At 51.0% G+C, this 23,274-nt stretch overlaps 1 protein-coding gene across 7 annotated transcripts in view; it reads left to right on the forward strand.

The window, feature by feature from the left end:
• The window catches only part of SHANK2 (SH3 and multiple ankyrin repeat domains 2), a 666,634-nt gene that overhangs the window by 226,471 nt on the left and 416,889 nt on the right, over nucleotides 1-23,274 (forward strand). For all 7 annotated transcript variants that reach the window (XM_065527817.2, XM_074012927.1, XM_074012925.1 and 4 more), the window contains one exon: nucleotides 8,370-8,436. In XM_065527817.2, coding sequence (XP_065383889.1) covers nucleotides 8,370-8,436 — 67 coding nt within the window. The remainder of the gene's footprint in view (nucleotides 1-8,369; nucleotides 8,437-23,274) is intronic.

Genomic DNA, 23,274 nt, shown 5'->3' on the forward strand with positions numbered 1-23,274 from the left:
TGGGAGGTGGAGGTTGCAGTGAGCCGAGATCACGCCACTGCGCTGAAACTCAAGTCACTCAAGGTGACAAAGTTAGATTCCATTAAAGAAAAAATCATCAGATCTTGTGAGACTTATTCACTATCACGAGAACAGCACGTGAAAGACCGCCCCCATGATTCCGTCATCTCCCAACAGGTCCCTCCCACGACACATGGGAATTATGGGAGCTACGAGATGAGATTTGGGTGGGGACACAGAGCCAAGCCTTGTCACCCGCTGTGGTCTTTAAGTTCCTCAGAGGCTGAGAGTGCAGCTTTTTAGGTGAGGCATGGGATTGCAGTCCACACCACCTGCAGAACCTGAGCAGGTAGCTTCACCTGCTGTTCCCGCCAGCCCCCAGCCTGCCTGCACCTCCTAAACACACTCGGGCCCTGTGTGCACCAAGCACTGTCCTTTGGCATGAGACTCAGATAATTTCCAGGCACCCACCGTGTGGTGGTCTGATCCTTCTCACCACTTGTTACTCGAGTGGTTCATTTCTGAGTTTGTGGGGCAGGCAACACCAAGCGAGGAACAGGTGCCCCCATGAAGTCTACGGGTGTCCTTGATGGGGTGGGTGCAAGGACTGGGTGGATAGCAGGGGCTGCCTAATTTAATACAGATTAGGGGAGTGAAGGAAGCACCAGATACGAGGGTCTCTGCTGGGAATTTGGGGTGCTGCTCCTGGAATGGGCTTCACCTGCTTACACAGCATCAAAGTGCTGCATTTTGGGGAGAAGGCGGGTTTGGGGCTCAACAGAGCTCAGGGCTCTAGGAAGATGTTCAGGTGGCATTTTCACTGGTTTTGCAGGGCTTTGCATCTGGCCCACAGCACCTTCTCCTGGTACTCCAAAGCTGGACGATGGATTAAGAAGAGAGGGGACAGGAAGTCTCTGCGCTGTTGCAATGCAGGTGGCAAAAGAGACAACAGGGCCCCAGGAGTCAGGGCTTCCAGCCAGTGGTCATGCACAGAGTGTGTGGCAGGGGTCTGGACCGACCTCGAGCCCTGGGGCCCCAGCCCCTCCTGGACAAGCCCTGGGCACCCATACTGTCTTTCCCAGTGACGCTTGCCAGTGATGAGTGTGATGGATCGAGTCCCCAGTCTTTCTATGATCCTAAGTCCTAGTGGGCTGTGATTGTCATATTATAGGCTTTGAAGATGTGCTTCAAAGCTTGAGGCTAAGATAATGTTTATTTTATTTTATTCTATTCTATTGTATTCTATTCTAATTTACTTTATTTTATTTTATTTACTTTATTTTATTTTGAGACAGAGTCTTGCTCTCTCGCCCAGCCTGGAAGGCAGTGGTGCAATCTCGACTCACTGCAACCTCCACCTCCCGGGTTCAAGCAACTCTTCTGCCTCGGCCTCCTGAGTAGCTGGGATTACAGGCGCCAGCCACCACGCCCAGCTAATTTTTGTATTTTTAGTAAAGATGGGGATTCACCATGTTGGGAAGGCTGGTCTTGAACTACTGACCTCAGGTGATCCACTCACCTTGGCCTCCCAAAGTGCTGGGATTACAGGCATGAGCCACTGAGCCCGGCCAGCTAAGTTAATGTGAGGTGTAAGCATTTGAGGTGCTAAGGAGGAGATGGTTGTCAACTTTTGAGTTAGGAGAATAGATGGAGACTCCGCCTTCTCCTCCAGTTGGTAGATCAGTGGAGTGGGGCCATGCTGTCTCCTGGGCTTGGCTCCCGAGATGCACTGCCCTGCAGAGTGGCTCCTGTTGAAAAAAAAAAAAAAGTGTGAGCTCCCTCTTGACATTCCTGCATCTTTAGGGGTCCCTGTGGCCCTGAGTGCCAAGAGCAGAGCCCCCAGCTCCTAGCAAGGTGTCCATCTGCTTTCCTCTACTTGTTAATCCCAGTGCCATCTCTTGCAGGGGGCTTTGCCAGCACCAGCAAAAGGTCCCCATCTCAGATATGATTGCTTCATTCCAGGAAAACCCAGTTTACGGCACCGAGGACTTACAACTGGGGGTGATTCCCACAAGAACTCATCCTTTGGTGCCCTCATCACACAAAACTTCAGCCATCGATGCTGCTGGAACTGTAGATCACACTTCAAATGCAGGATGTCATTCATAAGGTCACAGCAAAGGCTCCAGAAAGTGATGCTAACTCTGTCTTGGGGCAAGAGCTAAGGGGAGTCCCCTGAGAGGCAGCCCCCAGGGGCACAGCAAGAAAGCCCAGTTCTGAGGGAGACAGGTGGGGAGGCGGCGGGAGCTGGGACCTCGGCCCCACGCTTGGCTGAGAGAGGCCAGCGAGGGAGGACGCCCTCTGCATCTTCCCTGGAGGCCCCGCCTCTCCCTTTCCTTTGAAATCCACAGAAGAGAAACACAGACTGTTGCTTTGTGTTACATAATTCTTGTTTAAATGTCCATAAAAGGCCTTCCTCCTTCCCAGCCAGCAGATACGGAAGTGAGAATTAGGATGATTTAGAATGCCAGTGAGGCGTCTCATACAAATGCCCAGTGTGGTGCAGTGACACTGCCCGGGTGGCCGCCTGCTGCTCTGCTGTCCAGTGGCGTGGCACAGAACTGGCTGCCCGTCATCCGAATTCTCCCAGCCTCCTGTCTGTCCAAGGGTGCCGGCCGGGCCTCAGCCTTGGAGACATCCTGCCTGTTGCTGTTTTTCAGGGCTCCCTGGTATTGTCTGTCCCCAGATGCTTTCCAGGGCCATGGTTTCTTGTCACCTCCTCACTGCAGAAGCCAGGGTTCCCTTTGCTTCACGTGTGGATTCCTCCCATGACCTGCCAGTCTGCCTTCTGCACTGACCTCTGACCTTCCTCCCTCCACACATCCATCTTGCCGGTCTTGCTGGCACATTCACCACGTCTGACATTCATCCTGCTAACCTTTGCCTGAGCTGTAACCCCTGCCAGGTGTTCCTTCTCCAGGTACTCCAAAGCTGGTGATGTCTTATGAAGGGAGGCGACAGGAAGTCTCTTTGCATCCCGTGGGGGTGAGGGGCTCCTTCCTGCTCTGGGTTTCTTTAAACCCTGACATTTCTCCCCCAAGGTTGCATTATGGTTGTACCCCGCAGGCAGGCATCTGCCTGTATTACCGAAATGTTGTTTGAAACAAGGAAGGAGGAGGACAGTTGAATTAATGGGGGGAAAACAGGTGAGCTGTAGAGAGCTGAGTTCTCATTTCTTCACTGGCTCCCCTCCAGGCCTCTAGGGCTCTGAAAAACCTGGACAAAGCAGCATCTGTTCTTACAGGACTTGTCCTTCCCCTGCGCAGGGCACTTTTCACCATAGAAGATCCTGTGGGTGCCCAGCCTGAGTGTGGCTTGTCATAACCCTCGAGAATAATTTGTCATTTGTTTCTTGTGCTTCTATGTTTTACAAAGGTGTGTGACCTGTGATTATATCATAACTTTTTAAAAAAAGTCCGAGTCCATGAAAATGACAGCATATTATATGCTAAGGTGATTAGATGAAGATTTTGAACCCAAACGGCTTGAGTGAATGTCTTGGCTTCGGTGCTGACTGTGATGTGGAGCAAGTTTCTTAATCGCTCTGTGCCTCAGTTTCCCCCTCTGTCAAGTAGAGATAATGGTGCCCACTTCATAGAGCTGTTAAGATCAAAAGAGGTCGCTCCCGGGAACTCAGAGCAGCGTGTGGCACCTGAGCCCCAGCTGTGTCTCTGCTATGTGTGTTCTTTTCGCTACTATGTACACCTGCAGCCACAGAGACAGACCCCACACTCTGCCTTCCTCATGTCACCCAGACCGGCAGCCTGACAACAGCTGGACAACACTGAGCAATGCCGAGACATCACATAAGAGCCAGTTCCCTCTTCCTTCTCCCAGAAGGCTTTTCCTGGGAACCTGTGATAAGCCAAGCGTAGGGCAGGCAGTGCCAGAGGACAGGCAGGAAGCTGCTTTCTGCCAAGACGATTTTCTAGGCCTTGAAATCATCAAGGGGAGAAACAGTCAGGCAATTATCACAAGTAAACGTTTGCATTGTTCTCATTTGCATTTTGAGCTGAGTCCTTTATACCAGCAGGGAGGTGCCTGGGCTTAAGCTCCTAGGGCTTTTCTTTGGAAGGAGAATCCCGGAATCACTAGGGGATGGTCCACATGTGTGTTACTTCAGCAGCTGTCCTAGGTGTGTGTTCAAGTGCAGACGTGGCTGTGCACTTGTATGTATCTGACTGTGCATTTTTGTGGGGTACTGGGTGACCTGGGGAGTGGGTTACCTTTACAATGAGCAGTCTGCAGTGTTCGAAGATGTAGTCAGTCATCATTTTTCTAACCATAGCAACCTTTTTTTTTTTTTTTTTTTTAAGACCGAGTCTCGCTCTGTCACCAAGCTGGAGTACAGTGGCACGATCTTGGCTTACTGCAGTCTCCACTTACCAGGTTCAAGTGATTCTCCTGCCTTAGCTTCCAGAATGGCTGGAAGTACAGGTGCATGCCACCACACCCAGCTAATGTTTGTATTTTTAATAGAGACAGAGTTTCACCATGTTGGCCAGGATGGTCTCTATCTCTTGACCGGTGATCCGCCTGCCTCAGCCTCCCGAAGTGCTAGTATTACGGACGTAAGCCACAGAGCCTGGCCCATAGCAAACTCTTTTAGGGTTGATTGGCCACGTGCCAGGCACTGCTCTAAACCTTTACTTGTGAGATCTCAATAAATCCACACACCAAACTCATTTCACAGGTGAGAAAACCTAGGTTTGTGGATTACACGTAATGCCCAGTGTCACATAGTGCAAGTCTGGATTTACACCCAGGCAGCCCGGGCCAGAGCCCATGCCCTCCACCTCTGTGGCAGCATCCCTCTGCCAGTCCGCCAGTTTCACCTCAGGCATTCGGCAAGGGCTGGTCTATAGGAATGCGGGAGAGATGCCTGGGCCTTGTGGGCAGAGAGGCCTCGGGCCATCCTGGAGCCAGCACAACCATCAAGGCCCTGGAGAAGGAAATGTCTGGCTCAGCCTGAGCAGGCCAGGGCATGGGTCCACATTGCTTAAGTTGAGTTCCCAAAGCTGAGCTGGAGGTGTGTTGTAGGAAGAGGTGGTCTCCCTTTGGGAGGAGGGCACCTCGGCTTCTATCTCTCTGAATGTGGCCTGGAGACATGCTTATCTCTAAAGCCACCTTTTCTACCTTTGTGCCCAAGGGAAACCACCACTCAGGAAGCTTCCCCCACATTCTCCCACTGCTATGAAGAAATACCTGAGACTGGGGGAAAAGAGGTTTAATTGATGCACAGTTCTGCATGGCTGGGGACCCCTCAGGAATCTTACAGTTGTGACATAAGGCACCTCTTCACAGGGTGGCAGGAGAATGAGTGTCAGCAGGGGAAATGCCAGACACTTACAAAACCATCAGATCTCATGAGAACTCCCTCACTATCACAAGAACAGCATGGGGGAAACAGCCCCCGTGATTTAATTACCTCCCACTGGGTCCCTCCCTCAACACATGGGATTATGGGGATTATGGGGACTCAAGATGAGATTTGGGTGGGGACACAGCTGAACTATCTCACCCCGCAACTCTGCCCTGTGTTCCTGCCACAAGTCTTTGGGCAGAGACCATCTAACTCTTGAAACCAAGGGGTGGATCTGATGATCTCTGAATTTCTTTCAGGGTTGTTTTGCCTTCTTCTTGAAGAGTGACATACATTTGTGACCAAATAGCTCTATCACCCTCTTCTGTCAAATCCAAAACGTCCGACAGTCTTCTTTAATTTGTTTTATCTCCGTCCCCTTCTGTTCAAACTGGCAGTGTTCCTGCTCTTATAATCTCATACATTATCAAGTGATGTTCCAGCCATATCCTTGGTGTTCGTTTTGTTGCAATGTGGATAGGCTTTTTCATTTTTTGCCATATGGATAGACTAAGAATCTTCCAAATCTTCCAGCTCTGGTTCCTTTTTGCTTCACAATTCCTTCTTTGATTCATCTCTCTCCTTTTGCATTTTACTATAAGCAGTCAGGAGGATCCAGCTGCTCCTTCGACACTTTGCTTAGAAATCTCCTCAGCTAAATATCTGATTTTATCGCTCACAAACTCTACCTTCCACAAAAATACTAGAACAGTTGAGCCAAGTGCTTTGCCACTTTAGAACAAGCATCACTTTTCCTCCAGTTTCCAGTAACGTGTTCTTCATCTCCATCTGATATCTCAGCAGAATCATTCTAACATTCATATTTCTAGCATGCACCTCAAAACTCTTCCAGCCTGTAATCATTACCCTGTTCCAAAGCAATTCCATAATATTTTTAGATATTTGGGTTTTTTTCACCAACACCATATTTATTAAAAAAAAAATATATATATATATATATGTGTGTGTGTGTGTGTGTGTGTATGTGTGTGTGTGTGTGTATTTGGCCAGGCACAGTGGCTCATGCCTGTAATCTCAGCACTTTGGGAGGCAGGCCGATCACTTGAGGCCAAGAGTTTAAGACCATCCTGGCCAACATGGCAAAACCCTGTCTCTACAAAAAAAAAAAAAAAAAAAGGAAAAAAATATATGTTATTTAGCCAGACATGGTGGCACATGCCTGTAATTCCAGATACTTGGGAGGCTGAGGCACAAGAATCACTTGAGCCTGGGAGGCAGAGGTTGCAGTGAGCCAAGATCACACCACTGCACTCCAGCCTGGAGGACAGAGCAAGACCCTGCCTAAAAAAAAAAAAAAAAAGTGTGTGTGTGTGTATATATGTATATTATGAGACATTTCAGAATAGACTGCTGCTGCCAACAGCCAATAATTCTAAATAAAGTCCTAACTTATTCCACAAATTTGAGCTTTAAAAATACTCTTTAGGAAAAACAAAATAAAAACAGAAGAGTGAAGACTTTCTGAGGAATATGACCTAAACGAAAGGTCCTTTGAGGCCTACAGATGCCCTAAGTAAGGAAGAAAAAACACAAAACCAAAAATCTCCCACCCTACCTTACCAGATCACCTCATACACACAAGAAAAAAAGGTTGATTTAAATTAATCAAGTGAAGTAAGCCCATGTTGGGAAGACGTTATAAATATTTCTTATAGCCACACCCCACTCCTGACACTAAAGTTTGCATTTGTTTATAATTTATTGTAAAGAATTGGCTCACAGGTTGGCCAATTTGAAATCAGTAGATAAAGCTGGAAACTCAGGCAGGAGTTGATGCCTCAGTCTTGAGGAGAAACTTCTGTAGGAAACCTCGATTTCGGCTCCTAAGGCCTCCAGCTGATTGGATAAGGTCCACTTAACGTTATGACTTGACATCAGCATATTGTAGATGTAAGTATATTTCTGCAGGCTGGCATCTGAATGCCTGGCTCTTTTGTGGGTTGTGTGCATTGGTCCTGAGCCCAGTGTCTCTCCTTCTGAGGCACTGTGTGCCTTGCCCGTGTGGTCTCTGGTGCTGGCCTTCCTTCCAGGTCTCCATGGCCATCCTAGGAGACTTGGCTTTACCTGCCTGGCTGCTCTCCCATATCAAAGATCATGCATCTTTAGGCACCAGATCTGTAGGGCCTGAGTTGGAACAATTTCCTGTAGGTGATGGTTTTGGTGCCACCCATCTGGCTGTGCATCTATCTGTGGGTAGAATTTTTCCCACAGAACTGAAATCCGATGAGTTTTAAATGCTTTCTTTGAGGTTTCCCCCTCTCTCCAGTTATGTAGATTGGCATGCCTCTAATCGGATAAACAGGACTCCGGGGTGTGAGAGCTGGAACTAATCAAGCCCCGTGGGAACACTAGACATAGTCAATGTGGAGATTTCCAGACGCAGGCCTGGTTGAATCCTCAGCTGCTGTGTGGGTGATTTGCCCCACATGCCTTCTGGACAGAGGCCCCCACTCATATAGGTTGTAGAGCAATGACAACCTTATCATCATAGAACAGCCAACTGCTTTGAGAGAAGCAAGTGTAGTGGTTGGCAAGTTCAGAGGATGAGTGTTGACGGATATTGCGGCTGCAATTTTAAGAGCTGTGATTGTACTCCTTTTGGTGTCAGGCCTTCAGTGATGTAATAGTGTATGAAGAAATCATTGTTCTGGCCGGGCGCGGTGGCTCACGCCTGTAATCCCAGCACTTTGGGAGGCCGAGGCGGGCGGATCACAAGGTCAGGAGATCGAGACCACGGTGAAACCCCGTCTCTACTAAAAAATACAAAAAATTAGCCGGGCGAGGTGGTGGGCGCCTGTAGTCCCAGCTACTCGGGAGGCTGAGGCAGGAGAATGGCGTGAACCCGGGAGGCGGAGCTTGCAGTGAGCCGAGATCGCGCCACTGCACTCCAGCCTGGGCGACAGAGCGAGACTCCGTCTCAAAAAAAAAAAAAAAAAAAGAAATCATTGTTCTGCAGGTGACACTTAATGTGATTTTCACTTTGCAGGTGGCCATAATAGCAGGCAACTTTGAGCTGGCGGAATACATCAAGAACCACAAGGAAACAGACATCGGTGAGTAGGCACGTGGAGAGACTGGTGGGATTTGGTTTAGAGATGCTGTGAGGGGTCACTCACCAGCTTTTTAAAATGCTCCTAAGATTGGTTTAGAGCCTGCTTTTAGCAAAACTTCACGTAGTATTAGCCCATATTCTGTCTCTGGTCTTAACGTTTTTAACTTATGGTGGGGATGGGGCTAAGGAAGACCTTAGAGGTTAGGCCATCTGAAACGTGCTTCTCTAGAAGGATGATGTTCTAGTCTATTCTGACAGTCCCCATTGCAAGGTTTCTTTCCATGTGAACATCATTGATGTAGTAAAATGGGGAGAGGAACAGGAAGTGTGGAGTTCATGCTGAGGGTTGGCTCTGGGATTCCCTCTCTGATGTATGTGTCTGGTTTTCCCAATTAATGACAAAAATTGATACATGTCGTTATGCATTTGTCCAAACTGGTAGAATGTACAAGCCCAAGAGTGAGGCCTGATGTAAACTGTGGACTTCGAGTGACTCTGTAGGCTCTCAGTTGTAACAAATGGCCCACTCCAGGGGGGTGTTGATGACTGGGGAGACCGCACGTGAGGGGCAGGGGCTCTCTGGGTAAGCTCTCTTCCTTCTGCTTGGTTTTACTGTGAACCTAAAACTGCTCTAAAAATATGACATCTTTTTTAAAAATCTGAAAAGAAAAGAAATCAAACTGGAGAATGTGCTAAGCATCAAGCAATGGATGTAGGGCAACGGCTCTTGATTGCTGAAACCAATTAATTTGCAGCTGATTTAGATGTGTTTATTGGAAGGTGCCGTAACATCCACACTTCTATTTAGGCAAAGAGCGGGCGACCCGATGAGGGTGGAGAGAGAGCCAGTGGCATCCTCTCGACTCCCCTCGGTTGCCTCCGCTTCACTTCCTCCGCAGTTGTGCTGATGGCCGTTCCCCTTTTTAGTACCCCTTGTGCCAACCAGGAGGACAGTCTCTGGGGCTCCTCCTCTCTCTCATCGCCCTGCCATTGGCTGGGCCCAGTCTTGCAACTTGGACGAGCCCACTGGCCTGTTTCCTCCAGCCCCGCGCTTCCACAGGACCTGCAGCGGGGAGCAGTCCCATTGGACCGGCAGTGGTGAGCTTTCGAAGATGGCATCACCCCATCAAAGGGGTCCGGGGGGTGCTCCTGGGTGTCATTTATTGCCTGTGACCCTCAGCTCATTTTTGGCATCAGGGAAAGCAGAACTGTGTGTTTGGCTGTCGAGGCTTTACCATGTGGCATGTGTGCCTTGTGCCAACCACAGCCGATACCTACTGCACCTTGGAGAACTGCATGAGGATGCAGAGCCAGATGCACGGCTTGCATCATCAAGTACCTGTGCAGAGCCTCGGGGCCTCCCAAAGGCTGCGCCTGACACTGACGCACACGTCCCTCCTGTGAGCCAGGGCAAATCACTTCATTGCTCTGAGATCCAGGGTTCTGCCAGGGCTGCCTCAGCACCTCCATGAACGCGTTATAGAGATTGATGAGTTAATGTCTGCAAAGTGATTTAGAAAATGAGCTCTCAGAATGCCAGAGACCATCTCCCTGCTACCTCCCTAATATGAAAACGCAGCACACAGAATAGCTTTGGTTTGAGAGCTAAAAATATCGGCTGCTGTGAAGGGAGTGGGACTGTCTTGACCAGGGGCACACAGTGAAGAAGGGAGGTGAGGGAGCCTGAGCACAGGTCCCACCCACAACTACAGGGGTTGTTGCTGGCAGCCCCACGGATCCTGAGTTGTCTGGGATGGTGACAAGCTCTGGGCTACCCTCATTGGGCTACCCTCACTGGGGCCTACACGGCAAAGAGGAAGGCGTGAAGTGGCTTCCTTATCCCAGCTCTCCACATGGAGCTGGGAGATACCGGGGCTGCCACCCCTGCCCCTAAGCGTTGCCCCATGGAGTCACAGCCACCCTTCCTCCCTTCTGACAAAACTCTCCTACTCAAAAACAGGATGGGCCGGGCACAGTTTCTCACGCCTGTAATCCCAGCACTTTGGGAGGCCGAGGCGGGTGGATCAAACTCCTGAGGTCAGGAGTTTGAGACCAGCCTGGCCAACATGGTGAAACCCCGTCTCTACTAAAAATAGAAAAATTAGCTGGGCACGGTGGCAGGCACCTGTAATCCCAGCTACTCGGGAGGCAGAGGCAGGAGAATCGCTTGAATCCGGGAGGTGGAGGTTGCAGTGAGGCAAGATTGCACCATTACACTCCAGCCTGGGCAACAAGAGCTAAACTCAGTCTCAAAAACAAAACAAACAAACCAAAAACCAGGATGACTTTCCAAGTCCGTTGAAGCACTGAGTTGATTTCACAACCCAGCGTGGGAGACATTTGTTGTCTTTTCAGTTTTTAGATATAATTATTATTAATATCTTCCCTATTTATGATGCAGACACCTCTTTACAAACAGAGGAGTTTTCATTATTATAAAAGGAACGCCCATTTGTTGGGCGAATACATTTTAATTACCCTTTTCCTGTTCTGATCAATTATTTATTAGCTGTAAACAGCACCCCCCTATTGAGAAAGGGGGGGATCCTCACTACAGGCTCACGTGGCTAACATATTTTGAAATGCCAGGATCGAGGTTTGAGTCTCTCATGTCTGTATGTTTGTAAACTACCCCAGTTCTGCAGGAAAGAAGCAGGACTGGCTTTTACAATCAGCTTACGCAGGGAGTCACTGTCTGTCGTTCCCTGCTCTTTGAGCTTTCCCAGGGCCCCAAAGGGAAAGGATAGTTTAAAAAATCTGTACTTGCCCACGGGGTTCCTTGTGCATCTACAAAGAAGAAGAAGAAGAAGAGGAAAAAACCTCTTGTTTCATCTGAGTCGTCTAAGGGTTTGTGATTATGAACTAGCAAACTGGCATCAACGCAAACTGTGCCATTTAAATCATTGTGTTGAAAGTTTCCCGGAGAGAGAGATGAAGGGTGTGGAGGCTGTGAGTCCTCTAGGAACCTGATGCCTCTCAATGTGTTGATTGATCCAAGCACAGTGAATCTGTTGTAAAATCCTGAACTAATGCCTTCTTAACTAAACCTGTAGGTTGGAACCCAGTGGCTTCTCCCCTCCCCTGTGGTCACCTCCTCTTTGCATCACCCCTATGGTGGGGCCAGGTGCTGGGTATGTGGTGGGGAGGGTCTCGTGCGCTCTTCCCCACTAGCTTGCGTGTTTTTTGCCTGCATGGGTCTTGCTAACTCCTGCATGTGGGTCTTTGCTCATTGTTTGAGAAAGCTGCCCTACTTCTGGGTGAATGAATGAATAACCACAGTGAAAACAGTTAGCGCTTACCAAGTACTACAGGCCAGCACTTCACGTACAGCATCACAACCATGTAAGCCTCCACGTCCAGTTGCAGTTGTGATCTCCATGTGAAGAAGAGCCTAAGCAACATGGCACTGGGGGTGGGGCTCCCCGGAAGCTGACCTTGAGATGAGGATTTGAGGGTAAGCTGTTTATTGTGGAGGTGATATAGGAAGCACCAGCAGGGACTTAGGGAAGGAAGTCAGGGAAGGGCAGGGCACCAGCCATACATGTGTGTTCACGAGCAGTTGACTCTGTGGGCCCCTGAGGCTCAGACCCCTGGGGTCCTCTGGGAACCTGCAGAGGGTGTGCCTGGGCATTATGAAGCAGTTCATGTATTTACCCACCAGTTCCAGCTCCTATGCGTGCTCCCTCTGGGTACCAAGACCCTCATCAGGGAATTGGGGAATTGCAGGGGCCTGTGGGGGTAAGCAGTGCACATACCCGGGAACAGTGAGTGCCAAGGGGATGCAGGCAGGGCACCAAGGGCATCTTACACATGCCCATCTTACACATCCAGCCACATGCTGGAGGAATTGGGCAAACCAGATTTCAACCCCACGTCCATCTGATGCTGAAGTACTTACCTTGAGAACCTGTCCTTTCAACCACCACACCCCGCTGCCTCCCTGGTGAAGCTGAGAGAAACCTTCCACCATGCAAGAGCTGTAGGCGTCAGTGTGGACTGGGACGAGGCAGGCTCAGGAGGCTTTACACAGGCTGGGCCTAGAACCAGAGCTGGGAAGCTGGGCGGAGGGAAGAGGAGGCTTCCTGGGCCACAGACCACCAACAGGGTGGTCCCCCATAGTAAGAGGGGTCTCTCCTCTCTGCTTCCTCATCCAGGCTCCCTCGCTCTGGGATTACTAGAGCTAAGCATTTGTCAGCTCCCGGCCAGCTCCCCAGTTGTGCTTAGAAGGCAGGGGTGGGACTAGAGGAAGATGATGCTGAGACCGCATGGGGCAGAGCCTGGCGGCTGGAGAGAGTTGTCTGAGAATGGATGGAATGATGGACTGAGGTCCCGGCCTCTTGGCTGTGCTGCCTGGCAGCTCCCGAGGGGAGCCTTTGCAGCTCACAGTGGTCTCTCACCAGGGCGGCTCAAGTTGCTCATCCTCTGAGCTTTCAAGAGAGGTCATGTTTTAGTCAGAACTGGTCCTGGCCACTCCTGTCCTCACCCGGTGCCCAGAGTAACTTCTCACCCACAGAATCAGTTGTTTTCTCTGCAAATCCTAGATTCCTCTCCTTCCACCTTCCACGTTAACATTTCAAAGAGGAATTTCTTCTGTGACATTTCTCACCCACCATGAAATATTCAGTTGTCACTGGCAATGTTCCTTCCCAGAATGCTCTTAGCAGTGTCAGGGTGAGGGTCCATCAGGGTCACCCAGGAGGCCTTCAGAGGGGAGATGCAGCCTGGCCCAATGCCCTGGGGGACGGAGCCCGAGAGAGGGAGGGAGGAGGAGGACATGCTTTGGAGGCTGCAGAGTCACTTCCCTGGGATCACAGAACGAAAGAATTCCAACTGTGAGACCTTGGAGGCTGTCCACCCAGAGCACCAGCAGAAGGAACCAGCCCTGCCAACACGTTGATTTTGGACTTCTGGCCTTCAGAACTATGAGACAGTAAATTCTGGTTGTTTTAAGCCACTCCGTTGGTGGTGGTTCCCACCAGCTGAGCGGGAAGAAATGGCTCCATTCTCTTTCGATCTGAAGAGGAGCCTGTGTGCACTGAGGATGACAGACTGCCTCTGCTAGAGGAGAAGCGTCCTTTCTCCCAGGCTGTACTTGCACATGTCAGGTACCTGAAATAGCAGGTCCTGAAGACGCCTGCACTCTCACCAGCTCCAACTCCTACGTGGTCACCACCTTCCCGTGACAACTCTTTTTTTTTTTTTTTTTTTTTTTTGAGGTGGAGTCTATCACCCTGTCACCCAGGCTAGAGTGCGGTGGCACGATCTCGGCTCACTGCAACCTCCGCCACCGGGGTTCAAGCGATTCTCCTGCCTCAGCCTCCCGAGTAGCTGGGATTACAGGCATGTGCCACCACGCCTGGCTAATTTTTTGTTTTGTTTTGTTTGAGATGGAGTTTCGCTTCTATTGCCCTGGCTGGAGTGCAAGAGTGTGATCTTGGCTCACCGTAACCTCCGCCTCCCAGGTTCAAGCAATTCTCCTGCCTCAGCCTCCCGAGTAGCTGAGATTACAGGCATGTGCCACCACGCCTGGCTAATTTTGTATTTTTAGTAGAGATAGAGACGGGGTTTCTCCATGTTGGTCAGGCTGGTCTCGAACTCCCAACCTCAGGTGATCCACCCGCCTCAGCCTCCCAAAGTACTGGGATTACAAGCATGTGTGTGTGTGTATGTGTGTGTGTATATATATATATATAAATTTTTTTTTTTTTTTTTTTTTTTTTTAGTAGAGACAGGGTTTCACCATGTTGACCAGGATGGTCTCAGTCTCTTGACCTCGTGATCCATATGCCTCAACCTCCCAAAGTGCTGGGATTATAGGCATGAACTATATGCCTATAGAGAGGCCCTCTGGAATTGCGGTTTCAAATCCCTCTGGCGTTTCTCATGCTGGACATCCCAGCACCAGCTCCTCCTTTGCTTCCCAGGGTCTGCCAGGCATTTCTCCTCGTCCACATCTTTCGCATCCCTGCTCAGTACCCGGGGGTGGGCCGTGTACTTGGTTCCCGGGGCTGCCACAACAAATGACCACCAACTGAGTGACTTCAAACAACTGGAATTGACCGTCTCACTGTTTTGAAGGCCAGAAGTCCAAAATCAAGGTGTTGGCAGGGCTGGTTCCCTTTGCAGGCTCAGGGGAAGGATCCTTCCTTGCCTCTGAAGTTCCTGGGCTTCTGAATGCACCACCCCAGCCCCCGCCTCTGTCTTCACGTGGCTTCCCCTCTGCATGTATCTCAGAGGTCCTACTCCACTCCCTTATACAGACTCCAGTCTTTGAATTTAAAGTCCACCCTAAATCCAGGATGATCTCATCTTGAGATCCTTCAACTCATCACACCTGAAAAGACCCTGTTTCCAAATGAGGGTGCAGTTTAGGTCCCAGGGATTAGGACTTGGTCCCATCTTTTTGAGGACCACCATTCCACCCACTCTAGGGGACTCACATTGCTTCGTGACCTTTGTCTTCCCAGACTGTTACCTCTTCAAGGACAGGTGGTATCTGATTCTGCCGTCCCCACTGTGCTGGGCGCGTGGTGGGGCCTCAGGCAATGTGTGTTGGATGGACGGCTCCTGCCCCAGCTCTTGTTCACTCCAAGTCAGCCCTTCTCTCATCCTTGTTTTTTGTTTTTGCTTTTTCTTTGGTTTTTCTTGGGTTGTTTTTTTTTTTTTTTTGAGATGGCGTCTCCCTTTGTTGCCCAGGCTGGAGTGCAGTGGAGTGGTTTCACTTCACTTCAACCTCCGCCTCCCGGATTCAAGCAATTCTGCTGCTTCAACCTCCTGAGTAGCTGGGAGCTGGGATTACAGGCACCTGCCACCACGCCCAGCTAAGTTTTGTATTTTTAGTAGAGATGGGGTTTCACCATGTTGATCAGGCTGGTCTCGAACTCCTGACCTCCAGTGATCCACCTACCTCAGCCTCACCCAAAGTCCTGGAATTATAGGTGTGAACCACCACACTCGGCCCTACTGTCTGTTCTTGACATCAAACCTGCTTTCCGTGGTACCCGTTCTTGAGTGTAAAGGGTGGGACACATATGGCAAATCAGTTGCTGGATTGAGTGTGTTTGCGAGAGGGCGATGTTTTATCTGACACGAACAGTTTCAGAGTCCAGGAGCAGCCGAGCTTAGAGGCACAGAGGAGAGGAGGCAGTCGGAGGAAGTGGGCTGTGCTGGGTTTGATGTCGTGAGTCCTCAAGCCAGGGATTTCTGGATTTCTGCGTTAAATTATGGGTGGCCACATGGCTTCCTGATTCTAGGTTCTGTGGCTTGGCTGCCTCCACCCTGTATCCTCCATAACTTCAAGGGTGCTGCTGTAGTCCTTCCTCAGGGCGAATCTTTTGTCCGTTCCTGGCCTCTTGGGTGGGGGTGGGTGGTGTCAGATGATCACTGGAGGACTCCAAGTTCTCTCTCTGCCATTTGTCTATCACTGTCAGCCTCAGGAATCATGGCATTTCTGCGTTATGGTCTTCAGCAAGACTTGTCTTATGCAACGTAGGAGAAACATGGAGAAAGAGAGACCTGTCCCTTAAACTTAAGGCTGTTGGCTCTTGCTTTGGCGTCAGGGCAAACCCTGGGTGCTCACAAGCAGAGCTCTCTCCTGTCGGGAAATGGAGGTGAGACTCACCTTTACCTCTATGGGGTTGGGTCACCTTTCTCAATGTGGGTCTGGCGGAAGCAAATTCCTAGGTGGAGGTGGGTGTGGGGTGGATGTTGGTGCTTCAAAGTGGGTAAATTAAAAATACCGAACGTTTTTCTGACTTGCCACGTACAGCCTGGTCAGTGGGATGTTTTCCTTTAAAAAGTTCCTTTAAAGGATCAAATGGCCTCCCTGATGCTGAGGAGGGATCCTTTGTTTCCGAAACACAGAAGCCACCAGTGCCAGGAAGTCAGTACCTTTACGATGCTGGAATGTGGCTTTCAGGGAGAAGACAGCGAACCCTGCGAGGTGATGAATGGGTGCGCTGAGGTCTGTAGAATCCAGAAATGGATTCAAGTGTATCTCTTTAAAAGAGAGGGTTCAGCCTGCAGCGAAGCATTGTGTTCACAATCCGGCCAGCATGTATGTTGCTGTTGACTGATGCTGTGATGCTGTTTCCGTCCCCCTCCTCTTAAAAAAAATATATTAAATGTGACCTCTGTTTGGTGATTTTATTTGCCAACTGGAAGAAAGTGGTGGTTTAAATGCAGACGTGAATACCAAAGTTAATCCTTGCTTGTTGTCGTCCGGTGTTTAGCCGGCCGAGTAAATGAGCCCAGCAGGTTATAAAAGCTTTGCCATAGAGCCTTGACGATGGCTTCTGTAGGATGGAGATCCCAAACAGCAAGACTGTCCGGGTGCCCGGGAGCCCGCGTCTGAAACAGTCATGCACACATTAAGCATGTTGCCAGCTGATAAGCTTTGGACTGGGATAACCTATTTTTTACGGTCTTTGTTGTTTTTGCTTTTGCCCGGCTTTGTGGGGAGATGCACTGTCAGATGGATTAAATGACATGGGTTGTTCTTCCTCAACCGAACAAGGTTTGTTTTCATACATCTTGTCCTTCCGCAGCTATGGAGAGAGAAGCGAGTGGTTTTTGTATTTTAAAAGGAGGCACATTGAGCTGATGTGTGAGTTTGGGTGCCTGATTAGCCGACGAAGGAATACTTGGATACTGTTGCTAGGTTTCAAGACCGGGTGCCTGTATAATTATGCTTTAGATATGTATAGATGATGAATAGAGGGTCGTGTTTTCAAACAGATTGCTTAATGTAATATGTTAGGGGTGTGTGTGTGTGTGATTGTGTGTGTGAAAGTAAAATTCAGGCTGATTTTGAGCCATGATCCTTTAAAAATATACCTGTTTGCTAGATACTCCCTGCTGTGAAATAAAATAGATCTGATTTGAAAAATTTCAGTTTACCTGGCATTTTGACTGTGAAATGTGCTCCTTCCAATGAAACACAGATGATTATCTGCAGTAAACACAGTAGCCTTTGTGTTTGCAAGTAGAACCAGCAGCTCCCAAGGAAAAACCCCAAATCCTCACCTATTTCATTTCATTAGATCAGAGTGATCGGGGTCCCCGTTATTGAGTCCCCCTCCTGTGCATGTTAAGAAGAAAGCCTCCCAAGGAAAGTCAAGATTGCATTTTTTTTACTTAGCATTCTGCAGCAGTCACACAGCTGTTGACCAGATTCCCATAGAATATTTTCAAAACAAATTGCTGGAGAAGGAGGACAGAAAACCCCCAACAGACACAGCAGATTCTAGGCATATGGGAGCAGTCGGCCGCCTCTGTGACCTGTCTGTCGGGACTGACCTGCGTCTTGTCTCGTCCCCGTTCGCGGGACCGAGTGAGCTGTGCGAGTGTGCGTGCAGTTTCCGGTCTGTGTGTGTGCGGTGCTGACTCCACACGCCCGGCTGCTGGTTTTATCCGGACACAACCAGCTCTGTTGTTTGTCTGCCACTCTGGAGTCTTGCGTGGTGTCATTTTCATGTCTGCTGAAGGGGTCGGTCACGTGTGTGTCGCTGTGGTTCTGCTTTCTCCCGTGCGTATCTGTCTAGAAGTTTTGTTCCAGAAAGCGGAGTCGACTTGCGGGGATGGGATCCAAGGTGACCAGCTTTGTGTAAGGGCCACAGGTGGCCAGCGTGTTGGGTTGGGAGGGTATTTTTACATTTGGTCGATTTCCAGCACCGACGCCCGGGGAGTGTCCGCTGGCAGATCGGCCGTCTTGTGTGGCCTGCCCTGAATGCTGAGTACATGGTGCTCCCGGGGCAATTGTGGTTTTTGTCCTGAGGGGATGCGGCAGTGACAGTGAGGCCAGGGCTTCCGCCCCGTGTGCATCTCTGTGTGCCTTGTCTTCGTTCATGTTCGTTGCCATGTTCTGTCCACACCCCTGCCCCATGCCTCCTTTACTCACTGGAGCCTGCCCCACGGCCTGTCCCCTCTTCAGCCAAATGGAGAACTGTTTGGGGGGACTGGGTGGAGGACATGGAGTCCCTGACCGCACTGATTCCCGCGCAGTGGACACGTGGCTGCTGGGAAGCCTGTCCCACTGCAGATCCCGCACGGTGCACACAGAGATCGACCCCTTCCGTCTTCTGGGTTGAACTGTTGCCCGAACCTGAGCTTCTCCCAGCTCTTGGCTCCCCGTTTCTGGGCAGTTAGGGCCCCTAGAGAAGAGTCTTTCCCACTCCATCCCCCGTGGAAGGGCAGAAGCTCAGAGAGTCTCCGTTGTACCCTAGCCTGACCCTCACCACGCGTCCCTGCACGGTTCCCCTCCATACAGCGCTCCCGGGGCACTTACCGGAGACGACTTTGTTCCCTGGTTCCCAACCACACGAGACCCCAGCTTCTCTTAGAAGAAATGTTGTATAACATCTCCTTCGTTATCCTGAAATGAAACTCTTAGGTAACATACCCTGACAAGTGGGACTTAGAAATGACATCCGGCCGGGCGCGGTGGCTCACGCCTGTAATCCCAGCACATTGGGAGGCTGGGGTGGGTGGATCGCCTGAGGTCAGGAGTTCGAGACCAGCCTGGCCAACATGGTAAAACTCCATCTCTACTAAAAATGCAAAAATTAGCCAGGCGTGGTGGCACATGCCTGTAATCCCAGCTACTCGGGAGGGTGAGGCAGGTGAATCACTTGAACCCGGGAGGCGGAGGTTGCAGTGAGCCAAGATGGTGCCATTGCACTCCAGCCTGGGCAACAAGAGCGAGACTTCGTCTCAAAAGAAAAAGAAAGAAAAGAAAAGAAAAGATGCCTATTGTGTTCTACAAAACAGGAACACTGTTCCACAACGCAGGAACACTCGAGGGGGACCGGACACTGCAGGCAGGGAGGGGTCTGCCCCAGAAGACCCAGTTTCAGTGGTCATTCCCTTCCCATCTGGTCTCCATGAACCCCAGAGCTCCTCCAGCAGCTGGGAGGTGCTCGGCCATAGGTCGGGTGTGGTCCAAGGCAGGGCTGGCTTCCAAAATGGTCAACAGTTCTTAGGAAAGTTCCAAAGCAAACAAAGCGCGTGCTGTCTTTCGTTGCATTCCTGGAAAATTCAGGGAATATTAAAGCAGTGCAGATCTGTGTTGTGTTTCTAAGTCACACGCAGGAGGTTGTGCAGATAAACAGGTTTTGCATCTGTCTGAACGTCTGGTGGGTCACTCAACATCCCTAGGGGCCCGTTCCATGCCTTATAGGACTTTAGCCTGTCTGGCCCCTGCCCACCACGTGTGAGAAGCACCTCCTGCCCGAATTATTATCACAGCCCCGAGCCCTCTCTGGTGGGGTGGATGCCAGCCTGGTGGGAAATGCTACTCGGGCACTCACAGGGTTTGCCTTGGTGCACTGGCCTGAGCCAGGCGTGGGCTGGTGCATTCGACTCTCGCTCTCTGCGTCCATTCTCCCACAAAGTTCCTTCGTTGTCCCTGCGCGCCACCTGCCCCTGCTCCTGGCTCCCTGCAGAGCTCTGTTCCCACCCTTCTGAGACCGAGGACTCTGTGGCCCTGCAGGTTGGCCTCTGGTTCCTCAGCTCTGCCTCCTGCAGAGGGCTGAAGACCACCAAGGTCACAACCAAGGCAGATCCTCCTTCCTGGCCTCCTGTTGTAAGGTGTCCCCTTCATGCGCTGCCGGCATCTTCAGTGCCTTCTCCCCTTGCCTGGGCCTCCCCAGCCCCGCCTGCCTTCCAGGGCACATGTCCTAGCCCAGGTGGAGGCCGGTTCTTGTTTGCACATGGTCTCACCCATCCCTTCTCTGTGCCTCCGGCGTGGGTCCAGGAGGGCGTTGAGTTGCACCCTGGAGGCTTTCCAGGGCCCCCTGGTTTTGCTCTGTCCTGCTCCACACCGTGGCATGCCCTCTCAGGTGGGCTCCTGGAGTCCTGGGTGGCCTCTGCCCCCTTTCCCAGCCTCCTTCGTTCTCTTGGTCTGGTCCTGCCTGCTCAGGTCAGGTTCTGGATTCTCCCTGCCCATGTCATTTCTCCAGATGGAGGCCCTGCACCAGGTCCAGGGATCAAGTGGACCAGGACTTTGTGCCATAGCTGAGGAACTGGACTTCTGGCTGTTGGTTTCCTACAGATGGAGGACATTTATGTTGTACCTGCCATAGGTATCAGGGTGGGAAGGCTGAGGTCAGCATTAGGGGATTGCTAAATCCCAATGGGGTGTAGAGTCAGGACGGCTTCCTGGAGGAGGAGGCAACTGCTGCCTCGATCTGAGCAGCAAAAATAGCTCCTGTGCCTTCAGCCCTTCCAGAGCCAGGCCTGGACTCAGTGCTCAATCCTAATGACAGCCCTGTTAGGGAGGTGCCTTCACTGCCCCGGTTTTGGCCCAGGAGGATGAGGATCCTGGAGCCCAGACACTTGACCCAGGTCCCCAGGGTGGGGACGGAGCTGGGGCTGGAACCAAGAGCCCTGACTCCAGAGCCGCTCCTTCACTCCTGCCAAGGCTGCCCATAACACTGCTTCTCTCTGCCACCTTGATCTCTGGGACCCTGGCTCCTGCCCTCCCCTCCCGCAGGCTGCAGGCAAGCCCACCCTCCCCTCCACCTGCCTCCCGCCTGCCCTGCAGTGTGCTGTTCACTGGAGCTGTTTCCTCAGGACCTCCCCTCACTCCTGCAAAATCCATGCAGTTCTGCCCTCCTGGAGGATCAGGCCAGCTGCTTGGCTTCCTGTGCTCACAGATGCTGGGCCAGCGTGGACAGATGGCACAGAGGTGGCCTCTCCTGTGGACATGAGGATAAGCCACTGCCACCTTTCAGCAAAGCCGTGGGGATCACTGTCCTCTCCCTGCACCGTCACCCCTCACCCCTGTGCTCTTGGATGATTTTGCAAGCAAGTTTTGCGGTCTGCCCTACATGACCTAAGCCTGTCTCTGCACAGACTAGCCCAGCTGGCCCCTGCTCCTGTTCTGTGACCTATTAATGACAAGGTCACATCTCAGCCTGCAGCAGTGACCAGACACTGCCAAGGAAAGGAATCCTTGGCCGCTTCTGTCATGATCTTTTTCACTGGGCCATTTTATCAAGGAAAATCAATTTCCCCATCACCCTGAAATATATATTAAATCCCTGGCTTGTAGGCGATAGAGCTGGTTCCCAGCTCCTAGGCACAGGCACACCGCAGGGGCCTTTCTGCCTGCCTTCCACACTGCAGTGGCCCCCCTCCTGTCCCACCCCGGAGCTCATCAGGCCTGGAAACACTTGGTGGACGGGCCGAGCAGAGCCACCCGTTCTTCCCTCCTCACTTCCTTCTCCCTTGCTCATTCCTCCCCTTTCCCCACCCCCTCCCTCCTCCTCTTCCATGCTATTTGTCTCACCTGCCAGCATCATGCCGGTGACTCATCCTTTAACCCTGGTCCTCAGTGTGTCCACTTGCGGGCTTGGGGAATTCACATTGATGTTTTCCCCTTCTCTAGCAAAGGTTCCCTTCCTGCAAGTGAATTAAAACAAAGGATCTAGACCGGTGTGGTGGCTCACACCTATAATCCCAGGACTTTGGGAGGCTGGGCTCGGAGGATCCCTTGAGGCCAGGAGTTTGAGACCAGCCTGGGCAACTTAGCAAGACCCTATCTCTACCAAAAAAATAAATAAACAATTAGCTGGGCGCAGGAGGCTGAGGTGGAATCATTGCTTGAAACCTGGGAGTTTGAGGCTGCAGTGAGCAGCCCTGGCTATGATGGTGCCACAGCACTGCAGCCTGGGCAACAGAGCAAAACCTGGTCTCTTAAAAGAAAATTAAAATTAAAGCCAAAGGATCTAGTGTACTCAAAAGAGCTCTGGAATTCTAGAACTCTGTGCTCACCCATCCACCTGAGGAGAAAGATTATTGGGATCTACCCAGAAGAGGACAATCCAAGCCCCCTGGAGATTCCTATTATTATTGTTATTATTATTATTATTTTGATAGAGACAGGGTCTCCCTGTATTGTCCAGGCTGGTCTTAAACTCATGAGCTCAAGCCATCCTTCTACCTCAGTCTCCCAAAGTGCAAGAATTACAGACATGAGACGCTGTAACCAACCCCATTAGCCACGTTTTAAGATTTGTGTCTATCTTGTACCCCCGATTCACCCACCTGCTTCATGGTGAAGCTGTAGAAAGACTCTTGGCCAGGCAAAGTGGCTCGCACCTGTAATCCCTGTACTTTGGGAGGCCGAAGCTAGAGGACTGCTTGAGTCCAGGAGTTCAAGACCAGCCTGGGTAAGATGATGAGACTTCATCTCTACAAAAAATTTAGAAAATAAAATAATTAGCCAAGCATGGTGGTACATGCCTGTAATCCCAACTACTTGGGAGGCTGAAATGGGAAGATGGCTTGAGCCTGGTAGTTCAAGGCTGCGATGAGCTATGACTGGGCCACTGTGCCCCAGCCTGGATGACAGATAGAGGTTCTGTTTCTATTAACAAAAAGAAAGACTCTCAAGGTGCTTCCAGAAGTAATTGTCTTTCGGGGTTGGGATGCACAAAAGTTGGTGACCCCAGGGAACCCAGACTCTGAATGTGAAAGGGTTCTAGGAATCTTGGGAACCCCCACTCAGTCTCATGACTCACAGACCCGGCCAGAAATCCCCCTTCGAGAGCCTGCACCTGGGCGACTGTGGCTGATGGCCCCGGGAGCTCCATCCTCTCAGGATGCCTATCCACAGGTGGCAGCCAGGACTCTGGCCCCTTCAGTCCTCCTCGTTCTGTGGAGGGAAGAATCTACACTTCAGTGGGGCAGGGGCTGTTGTAAGGGTACACAGACTGATGGGAGCAGACATCATGTCCCCCATCCCCAGCCCAGGGTCCCCCACTCCCAGCACAGGGGGCAAGCCCAGGGATGGGAGAGGGGTGGAGAAGAGTCTTGACTTCTGTGTTCCATGAGCACA

Source organism: Macaca fascicularis, chromosome 14 (assembly GCF_037993035.2).
Source record: "Macaca fascicularis isolate 582-1 chromosome 14, T2T-MFA8v1.1".
Classification (NCBI taxonomy): Eukaryota; Metazoa; Chordata; class Mammalia; order Primates; family Cercopithecidae; genus Macaca; species Macaca fascicularis.